This window comes from Dendroctonus ponderosae, unplaced genomic scaffold (genome assembly GCF_020466585.1).
Source record: "Dendroctonus ponderosae isolate FM_Combo_2020 unplaced genomic scaffold, Dpon_F_20191213v2 Dpon_F_20191213_7, whole genome shotgun sequence".
Taxonomy (NCBI): Eukaryota; Metazoa; Arthropoda; class Insecta; order Coleoptera; family Curculionidae; genus Dendroctonus; species Dendroctonus ponderosae.
Genome location: NW_026018916.1, coordinates 2,568,117 through 2,578,810, shown reverse-complemented (window position 1 = coordinate 2,578,810; position 10,694 = coordinate 2,568,117). Strand labels below are relative to the sequence as shown.

The window sequence follows — 10,694 nt, the reverse complement described above, 5'->3', positions numbered from 1 at the left end:
GATCTAAATACTGAAAATATTACTCAAATCGCGTTAATTCCCGATTTTTGGCGATTTCGAAAAGTTGGCATAAAAATGCGCAATTTCGCCCAAAAGCACTCTCTGCTTCAACAAATCGCAACTTCCAATCTAGAGCAAGCAGACACTTGAAACTTTCACAGTCTATAGAAGACAGTTGACGATCTAAATACTGAAAATATTACTCAAATCGCGTTAATCCCCGATTTTTAGCGACTTCGAAAAGTTGGCATAAAAATGCGCGATTTCGCCCAAAATCACTCTCTGCTTCAAAAAATCGCAACTTCCCATCTAGAGCAAGCAGACACTTGAATCTTTCACAGTCCATAGAAGACAGTTGAGAATCTAAATGCTGAAAATATTACTCAAATCGCGTTAATTCCCGATTTTTGGCGACTTCGAAAAGTTGGCATAAAAATGCGCTATTTCGCCCAAAAGCACTCTCTGCTTCAAAAAATCGCAACTTCCAATCTAGAGCAAGCAGACACTTGAAACTTTCACAGTCTATAGAAGACAGTTGAGGATCTAAATATTGAAAATATTACTCAAATCGCGTTAATCCTCGATTTTTAGCGACTTCGAAAAGTTGGCATAAAAATGCGCGATTTCGCCCAAAAGCACTCTGCTTCAAAAAATCGCAACTTCCAATCTAGAGCAAGCAGACACTTGAAACTTTCACAGTCTATAGAAGACAGTTGAGGATCTAAATGCTGAAAACATTACTCAAATTGCGTTAATTCCCGATTTTTGACGACTTCGAAAAGTTGGCATAAAAATGCGCGATTTCGCCCAAAAGAACTTCCAATCTAGAGCAAGCAGACACTTGAAACTTTCACAGTCTATAGAAGACAGTTGAGGATCTAAATGCTGAAAACATTACTCAAATCGCGTTAATTCCCGATTTTTGGCGACTTCGAAAAGTTGGCATAAAAATGCGCGATTTCGCCCAAAAGAACTGTCTGCTTCAAAAAATCGCAACTTCCAATCTAGATCAAGCAGACACTTGAAACTTTCACAGTCTATAGAAGACAGTTGAGGATCTAAATACTGAAAATATTACTCAAATCGCGTTCATTCCCGATTTTTGGCGACTTCGAAAAGTTGGCATAAAAATGCGCGATTTGGCCAAACAGCACTATTTGCTTCAAAAAATCGCAACTTCCAATCTAGAGCAAGCAGACACTTGAAACTTTCACAGCCTATAGAAGATAGTTGAAGCTCAAAATACCGAAAATATTAGCAGTTTCATCCCCTTTCAGTTTTTTCAATACCCATATAGAACAGTTCGTTCAGTACAAGCATTTAAAAATTCATGAACTGTTCAGAAACCTGAAAACCCTGAATAAAACTGGCTTGAGTTTCCTTCACGATGGTAAAAACCAATCTAACTAGTTGTAGATACGCAACTGAAATGATTTCCCATAACATAGAGGAGGTCATTTAAACCACCATATAAATGAATTATAGAACAACTGCTTATTTGTCATAATTGTAAAATAAAATTCAGATGCAGGATGCGGTTTTTAGAGCATTCGGAAATGCGCCGGCCGTGGGGCACTCGGTCAAGATCGACTTCTCCTTTAATTAACTGAGCAGCAGCTTAGCACTTTAATGACAAACAGTAGTTTGACTTAGATTTTCACCTTTGAAGAGCTTTTTTTCAACATTCCTCTTACGCACGTCGGCTTATCGCTTATAGATCATAAGCTGCTCACCACAATAGTTGTCGTTGAGAAGGAAAACTTCCATCTCTATGTCTCCGTTCGGCATGATTCCTCAAAAGGGAACAGGCACAGGCACAATAAGCACATGAAGATATACAGGAATGAATGAAATGGAAAATCGCAGCATAGCATCAACAGTTCTAGCGAATTGGATATTTTGCTGACTCTTCTGCAATATGCGATTTAATGCACTTTCAGCGATTAATACGGCGTATAACGATAACTTTCAGTTACTTCGCAGTTATTATTATTAATCAGTTATTTCTGGATTTCCTGAAGAATGTGGATAATCACAACTCGCAGGACTTCTAGAAGAGACTTTGCTTTTCCCCATTAAATTGTCGTCAAGTGTCCGCTCAATTGGATCTGGGGATACGAATGTTCAAACTTAATTGATACTTTTGCTCATTAAGAATTTGCGATAAAGTTCCTGATGATGATGACCAACTGAAACTTTCACGATCCATAAAAGCGAGTTGATCACGTCTTATAAAAAAATGTCCGTAGTTTCTCACTAAATTTTGTCTAGAGAAACGAATTTTCTCAACTTCATATTAATTCAACACTTTTCCCCATGAAATATTAAGCACATTTGAATATTTTTTCTGGAACTGATGATGATGATGGTGGTAAGGTGAAACTTTCAGGACCTATAAATGAGACTTTACTCTTTCCAAGGAAATTCTCGTCAAGTTTCCGTCTCAATTTCGCTCGACGAGAGGAATTTTTAGACATAGAGCAACATTTTGTTTGAGAAATTAATCAGTTTCGAAAATTTCCTCTGATGACGCTGACAAATTATAATTATTGGGATTAATTTCTATAAATCCCGGCACTTTCCCCTTTAAAATAAAATATCCTCAAGTTTCCCACTCAACTTGACTAGGAAATACGAACTGAGATTGACCATTTGACGCATGGAAACAGGAAAATTCACAACAAAATTTTCCGCTTAAATTGCTGTTAATAGACAAAGATTAAAACTTGAGGACAGTTGAGGATCTAAATACTGAAAATATTACTCAAATCGCGTTAATCCCTGACTTTTGGCAACTTCGAAAAGTTGGCATAAAAATGGGCGTTTTCGCCCAAAAGCACTCTTTGCTTCAAAAAATCGCAACTTCCCATCTAACGCAAGCAAACACTTGAAACTTTTACGGTCCATAGAAGACAGATGAAGCTCAAATTACTGAAAATATTACTCAAATCGCGTTAACCCCTGATTTTTGGCGACTTCGATAAGCTGGCATAAAAATGGGCGTTTTCGCTCAAAAACACCATTTGCTTCAAAAAATCCCAACTTCCAATCTAGACCAAGCAGACACTTGAAACTTTTACAGTCCATAGAAGACAGTTGAGGCTCAAAATAGTGACAACATTACTCCAATCGTGTTAATCCCTGATTTTTGGCGACTTCGAAAAGTTGGCATAAAAATGGGCGTTTTAGCCCAAAAGCGCTCTTTGCTTCAAACAATCGCAACTTCCAATCTAGAGCAAGCAGACACCTGAAACTTTTACAGTCTCTAGAAATCAGTTGAGGCTCAAAATACGGAAAGTTTTACCCAAATTGCCTTAATCCATGATTTTTGGCGACTTTGAAAAGCTGGCATAAAAATGCGCGTTTTCGCCCAAAAGCACTCTTTGCCTCAAAAAATCTCAACTTCCAATCTAGCGCAAGCAGACACCTGAAACTTTCACAGTCCATAGAAGACAGTTGAGAATCTAAATACTGAAAATATTACTTAAACCGCGTTAATCCCTGATTTTTGGCGACTCCGAAAAGTTGGCATAAAAATGCGCGTTTTCGCCCAAAAGCACTATTTGTCTCAAAAAATCTCAATTTCTAATCTAGCGCAAGCAGACACTTGAAACTTTCACAGTCCATAGAAGACAGTTGAGAATCTAAATACTGAAAATATTACTTAAACCGCGTTAATGCCTGATTTTTGGCGACCACTCTTTGCTTCAAAAAATCGCAAGTTCCAATCTAGAGCAAGCAAGTTTCCCAGTGAACTTGACTCGGAAATACGAACTTTCAAACTTAGATCGACCCTTTCACGCATGGAAAAATGAACAAAACGAAAAATGTCCGGTTAAATTGCTGTTAATTACAAAGATTAAAACTTTAATGTGCGTAATTCAACAAAAAACCCGCATTCAGGCTCATTAAATCCGTTTCAAAGTGAACCAGTTCTCGATCTGATCAAGTGCATTTTGGTAGTTCGTATGTGTGATCTTGCCGGAATGTCCGCTAAAGGTGTTTTTCCCAGCTCTGTGAAAATGCACTCGTCTGACCCTATTATCCAAAACGCATCGAAAAATCGTAATTAATCCGGAATTCTCGCATAAAGAGTGTCGTTACTCGCACAATCAATATATGCAATATTCGGGGACAATGTCGAGTTGATTGTCTTAGGAAGAGAAACCGAAGGGGAATGGCGGCCAATTACTTCAGTCTTATCTAGAGCGTAAGTCCAAACGCGAATATCCAAAGGAAGCCAAAGAAACGTAAGCCAATTAGGATTGCCTTTACGGATCGCTGAAATCCTCGAAGTCAATTACGCATTTATATACGAGTACTAATGGAGATTCACATTGAAGTGCTTGTTTTAACTGTATCTAAAAATTATGAAGAGTGCTCAAAGACTTTAAACTGTACATCACAAGAAGCAAAGTTTGTTGCGGGAAGATGATAATAATGCACAAAATATTACACTTCTAATGAGCTTCAATGTATGTCCGGACCAGAACCGGACGTGTTAGAAAGAGGCGGCGATTCAGTGCTAAAACGGTCGTCTTACTCTAGCGTCTTTATTCCTTTTTCAATAGATGCATTTGCTCATTTGCCTTGTTCCACTCAGGCACAAGATTCGGCAAAAGTGCCGGAATGTAACCATAGAGGGGTGCACCCGGTTAAATTATTGTTGGGACAATTTCAAATGAAAAACTTTGCAACGTAAATAAATCCTGAACAAAATTACGCCGATGGGAAAATCAAAATGAAACTCATAAATTCCAGGCAATCCAGTCAAATAACCGGGAAATGGTAGATCATCAATTCTAATGTGGATTGTTTACAAAGCGCAGGACGACGGAAACCGGATTCCCAGAGCCGGAAAATGAGAAGCCCCGCAAAGTTATTTTAAAGTTGGAGAAAGCGAAAGAAAGAATCGTAAAAATGCGGGCAAATTCGGAGCCAAGAGTGTCGCGTGCTTAATTCCAGCTCATTCTTTCCACAGTTTCTTCACTTGAAGACCAACCGTTTGGGGTTTGATTGGAAACATATTTTTCAGCGGTGCGGCGATAATTTCTGGTAAGTTTTGAGGGAACGACATTCAGTGCATAATGGAAACCGTATTAAAGACTGAGCCTTAACGTAATTAAACCAACTTCGCTAAACCAGGTTTTGCTTAAAGTGAACTTGCAATTGTAGTTAACTTTTTCATCCGAAGTTCAAAAAGTCGCCTTCATTAACACTCCAAATGTTTCCCCAATAAAACAAGCATTCTAATTGAGCGACCCCCATTCCAAACAATGTTCTCCAACTTTCCATTATGATCACGAGGGCCGCTCATGTACAATGGAAGCCGTATTACGCTCTGAACCCTTCGTTAATTAAAAGGTCAATCAAACTTCGCTTTGAACAATCCGCTGGTTTTCCCCCATTGTGTAAAATGGGCGGTCGAAGTTGAGAATGTCGGAAAAACTGCACCAATACCAAGGATGTCTTGGGCGATTGCACGATCACAGAGACCGGGTGCGGGAGAAATACCTTTCGTGGAAAGCGGATAATCCCGATGGAGTTCTGCAGTGGTTCAAACGAAAATTTACAGGCGCCCACAGCGATGTGGAGGAGCAAAAGCTGCACCCGGATTACTCGCATATCTTTCGGTAAGTGGCGGTTTTCTCTAAACGTTCAACTGGAATAACGCATCTGCAGGCGAAAAACCAGACGAGAGTTGGTGCGGATCTCGGCAGCAGTGATGGGCATCGAGTTCTCCTATGCGGCCGAAACAGCCTTCGTCTCGCCCACATTACTCCAAATAGGGGTTGAACATCAACACATGACTCTTGTGTGGGCTTTATCACCACTGGTCGGCTTCTTCCTCACACCCATCTTGGGCTCTTTGAGCGACAGGTGCCACTTAGAGTTTGGTAGACGACGACCTTTTATAATGGCCATGTCTTTGGGCGTTCTAATTGGTTAGGCCTCAAATTTCCTCCTTCCAGTCAAAGTCACGTGAGCCTGTGTGGAATTTCAGGATTGATTTTGGTTCCCAATGGAGAACTGTTGGGATACTTGATGGGCGACCAACGCGCTCTAAACCAAGAAACCCAAGATCGTTTAATGCGCCAACCCCTTGGGCCCCGGCTGTGGGCAAACTCCAAATCACTAAACTCTTCCTTTGCTGCCAATCAAACGGAAGATTTCCTCGCGGGTGAAAGCAACAACAGTTCCCATCCATGGGGAGTGTTTTTCACCATTCTCGGGACTGTTTTGCTGGACTTTGATGCTGATGCCTGCCAGAGCCCCGCTAGGGCTTTCCTGCTGGACGTCACAACGTCAGGTATGATTTATTCAAAGTGGAAGTTGCGGCCCTGGACTGATTGAGTGTTGCAGATGATCACGCTCGTGGTTTGAGCACCTTCACCATCATGGCAGGACTGGGCGGGTTTATGGGCTACGCCTTGGGCGGAATCAACTGGGATGTCACCTTCTTAGGTAACACTTCTGGTATATTCTTAATTTAACAGTTAACATGGCGCGGTGTGAATGGATTGGAATGCGTTATCGCGTCGTTATTCTGAGGGTTTCGCTCAAAAGCATTCGTTGCTTCAAAAAATCGCAACTTCCCATCTAGAGCAAGCAGACACTTGAAACTTTCACAATCCATAGAAGAGAGTTGAGGATCAAAATACTGAAAATATTACTCAAATCGCCTTAATCCCTGATTTTTGGCGACTTCGAAAATTTGGCATAAAAATGCGCGATTTTGCCCAAAAGCACTCTTTGCTTCAGAAAATCGCAACTTCCAATCTAGAGCAAGCAGAGACTTGAAACTTTCACAGTCCATAGAAGACAGTTGAGGATCTAAATACTGATAATATTACTCAAATCTCGTTAATCCCCGATTTTTTGCGATTTCGAAAAATTGGCATAAAAATGCGCGATTTTGCCCAAAAGCACTCTTTGCTTCAGAAAATCGCAACTTCCAATCTAGAGCAAGCAGACACTTGAAACTTTCACAGTCCATAGAAGACAGTTGAGGATCTAAATACTGAAAATATTACTCAAATCGCGTTTATCCCCGATTTTTCGCGACTTCAAAAAGTTGGCATAAAAATTCTCGATTTCGCCCAAAAGCACTCTCTGCTTCAAAAAATCGCAACTTCCAATCTAGAGCAAGCAGACCCTTGAAACTTTCACAGTCCATAGAAGACAGTTGAGGATCTAAATACTGAAAATATTACTCAAATCGCGTTTATCCCCGATTTTTCGCGACTTCAAAAAGTTGGCATAAAAATGCTCAATTTCGCCCAAAAGCACTCTCTGCTTCAAAAAATCGCAACTTCCAATCTAGAGCAAGCAGACACTTGAAACTTTCACAATCCATAGCAGAGAGTTGAGGATCAAAATACTGAAAATATTACTCAAATCGCGTTAATTCCTGATTTTTGGCGACTTCAAAAAGTTGCCATAAAATGGGCGTTTTCGCCCAAAAGCATTCTCTGCTTCAAAAAATCGCAGCTTCCAATCTAGAGCAAGCAGACACTTGAAATTTTCACAGTCCATAGAAGACAGTTGAGGATCTAAATACTGAAAATATTACTCAAATCGCGTTAATTCCCGATTTTTGGCGACTTTCAAAAGTTGGCACAAAAATGCTTGATTTCGCCCAAACGCACTCTTTGCTTCAACAAATCGCAACTTCCCATCTAGAGCAAGCAGACACTTGAAACTTTCACAGTCCATAGAAGACAGTTGAGGATCAAAATACTGAAAATATTACTCAAATCGCTTTAATCCCCGATTTTTGGCGACTCCGAAAAGTTGGCATAAAAATGCGCAATTTCGCCCAAAAGCACTCTTTGCTTCAAAAAATCGCAACTTTCCATCTAGAGCAAGCAGACACTTGAAACTTTCACAGTCCATAGAAGACAGTTGAGAATCTAAATACTGAAAATATAACTCAAATCGCGTTAATCCCCGATTTTTGGCGTCTTCGAAAATTTGGCATAAAATGGGCGTTTTCGACCAAAAGCATTCTCTGCTTCAAAAAATCGCAACTTCCAATCTAGAGCAAGCAGACACTTAAAACTTTCACAATCCATAGAAGAGAGTTGAGGATCAAAATACTGAAAATATTACTCAAATCGCCTCAATCCCTGATTTTTGGCGACTCCGAAAAGTTGGCATAAAAATGCGCAATTTCGCCCAAAAGCACTCTTTGCTTCAAAAAATCGCAACTTCCCATCTAGAGCAAGCAGACACTTGAAACTTTCACAGTCCATAGAAGACAGTAGAGACTCCAAATACTAAGAATATTACTCAAATCGCGTCAATCCCTGATTTTTGGCGACTTCGAAAATTTGGCATAAAAATGCGCGTTTTCGCCCAAAAGCACTCTTTGCCTCAAAAAATCTTAACTTCCAATCTAGCGCAAGCAGACACCTGAAACTTTCACAGTCCATAGAAGACAGTTGAGGATCAAAATACTAAAAATATTACTCAAATGGCGTTAATCCCTGATTTTTTGGCGACTTCGAAAAGTTGGCATAAAAATGGGCGTTTTCGTCCAAAGCACTCTCTGCTTCAAAAAATCGCAACTTCCAATCTAGAGCAAGCAGACACTTGAAACTTTCACAGTCCATAGAAGACAGTTGAAGCTCAAAACACTGGAAATATTAGTCAAATCGCCTCTTTTCTGCTTTAGGCGAGCTATTAGGAGGACACGTGCGAGCGGTGTTCACTCTAATCACCATAATCTTCCTAGTGTGCGTCTCCTACACAATAAGCAGCTTCAGAGAAATGCCTCTGGGCTTTCTGGAGTTGCATAAACCCATGGACCGAACTCCTGACGCCGGAGTGGTTAACAAAAGCTTCGATAGCGGAGAGGAGAGTGCTGAGAGGAATTATGGTTCCGTGGGCGAAGCCACTGTAAGCATTTACCAGCATTTAGCGAAGAAGGTGAATAAAAGCTGATGTTTCTAGAGTGGAGGTTCGCAAAGGAAACAGAGCATAGCTCCAGATCCAAAGGCTTCGCTCCGGATCTACCTGCAGAGCATCGTCTACATGCCCCATTCCATCAGGATGCTGTGCTTGACAAACTTGTTTTGTTGGATGGCTCACGTTTGTTATTCGCTGTATTTTACGGATTTTGTTGGAGAAGCGGTTTTTGGGGGCGATCCGACGGTCAGTTCTTAATCAAGTTTAAGTGCGTTTGAACATTCACAAATGGGTGTTTGGGATTATTTCCAGGCTCCAAATGGTTCACAATCACGAGCCAAATACGAAGCGGGCGTGAGGTTTGGCTGTTGGGGCATGTCCTTGTACAGCTTGTCCTGCGCTTGTTATTCCACATTTATCGAAAAGTTGATATCGAAATTCGGGTGAGAAGTTTTCGGGGCGATTTTGGACAAAGTTTTTATTGTAGTTTCCAGAGCCAGGAAAGTGTACGTGGGCGGTTTGCTCACTTACTCCACCGGAATGCTCCTGATGGCCCTGACGAAGAACAAAATCGGAGTCATCCTGTTTAGTGGCACCGCTGGCGTCATGTACTCAACTTTGTTCACGATGCCATACTTGATCATTGCCCATTACCATGCCAGAGGAGTGGTGAGTGTTGGGCCCATCAGCTAGCAGGAAGCCTGGCAATGCAGCCAACAACATTTTGTTCCAGTTTGAAGTGAACCAAGAGGGCGAAAGCCAGATTTCCAGCCAGATTCGCGGTCTAGGAACCGATGTTGCTATTGTTTCCAGCATGGTTTTTCTGGCGCAGTTTGTGCTCTCCATCTGCATGGGCACCATTGTGAACCTATCCGGAACCACGACGGCTGTGGTTGGAGTGGCCACCGTTTTGGCCTTTTTTGGCGCGATCGCAGCCACCAGAATTATGTACTTGGATCTCTAAAGTGAGCAAATGTAGTCATGTTATTGAATAAATCAGTTATTCCAGTTGAAATTCATCGTTGACGCATTTAAGAAGGCAAACAGAGTGAAAGTGTGCATAATATTCTTATGTTTCCTGTTTTGGCGACTTCGAAAAGTTGGCATAAAATGGGCGTTTTCGCCAAAATTCACTCTTTGCTTCAAAAAATCGCAACTTTCAATCTAGAGCAAGCAGACACTTGAAACTTTCACAGTCCATAGAAGACAGTTGAGGATCAAAATACTGAAAATATTACTCAAATCGCTTTAATACCCGATTTTGGGCGACTTCGAAAAGTTGGCATAAAATGGGCGTTTTCGCCCAAAAGCATTCTCTGCTTCAAAAAATCGCAACTTCCAATCTAGAGCAAGCAGACACTTGAAACTTTCACAGTCTATAGAAGACAGTTGAGGATCTCAATACTGAAAATATTACTCAAATCGCGTTAATTCCCGATTTTTAGCGACTTCGAAAAGTTGGCATAAAAATGCGCAATTTCGCCAAACAGCACTATTTGCTTCAAAAAATCGCAACTTCCCATCTACAGCAAGCAGACACTTGAAACTTTCACAGTCCAGAGAAGGCAGTTGAGGATCAAAATACTGAAAATATTACTCAAATCACGTTAATCCCCTATTTTAAGCGACTTCGAAAAGTTGGCATACAAATGCGCGATTTCGCCCAAAAGCACTCTCTGCTTAAAAAAATCGCAACTTCCAATCTAGAGCAAGCAGACACTTGAAACTTTCACAGTCCATAGAAGACAGTCGAGGATCAAAATACTGAAAATATTACTCAAATC

The 10,694-nt window shown here is 40.8% G+C and overlaps 2 protein-coding genes across 3 annotated transcripts in view; one reads left to right on the top strand and one right to left on the bottom strand.

Annotated features, from left to right (window-relative positions):
- The window catches only part of LOC109539217 (synaptic vesicle glycoprotein 2C), a gene marked incomplete in the record, with an annotated part of 12,007 nt that extends 10,151 nt beyond the window's left edge, over positions 1–1,856 (bottom strand). The window contains 1 exon segment of the mRNA XM_048668318.1: positions 1,734–1,856. Within this exon segment, the coding sequence (XP_048524275.1) occupies positions 1,734–1,788 (55 nt within the window).
- A 1,792-nt stretch (positions 1,857–3,648) lies between these two features.
- Positions 3,649–9,929, top strand: LOC109539215 (proton-associated sugar transporter A). 2 transcript variants are annotated; one of them, XM_019906832.2, is made up of 10 exons: positions 3,649–3,999; positions 5,576–5,633; positions 5,683–5,945; positions 6,005–6,310; positions 6,364–6,465; positions 8,678–8,901; positions 8,956–9,156; positions 9,223–9,353; positions 9,405–9,579; positions 9,644–9,929. In XM_019906832.2, the coding sequence occupies exons 1-10, from the start codon at positions 3,969–3,971 to the stop codon at positions 9,872–9,874; spliced, it is 1,722 nt and encodes a 573-aa protein (XP_019762391.2). In that variant the 5' UTR covers positions 3,649–3,968; the 3' UTR covers positions 9,875–9,929. The 2 variants fall into 2 exon arrangements, with proteins under 2 accessions (XP_019762391.2, XP_019762390.2); XM_019906831.2 differs by having other exon boundaries at positions 3,649–5,055; positions 5,365–5,633.
- The last annotated feature ends 765 nt before the right edge of the window (positions 9,930–10,694 follow it).

Excerpts from the sequence above, each read along its gene's own strand:
- LOC109539215 (XM_019906831.2), top strand. The coding sequence starts at position 5,437 with ATGTCGGAAAAACTGCACCAATACCAAGGATGTCTTGGGCGATTGCAC. Across the intron at positions 5,946-6,004 it reads GTCTTTGGGCGTTCTAATTG|GATTGATTTTGGTTCCCAAT; the intron begins GTTAGGCCTCAA and ends GTGGAATTTCAG. Across the intron at positions 8,902-8,955 it reads GTTCCGTGGGCGAAGCCACT|AGTGGAGGTTCGCAAAGGAA; the intron begins GTAAGCATTTAC and ends TGATGTTTCTAG.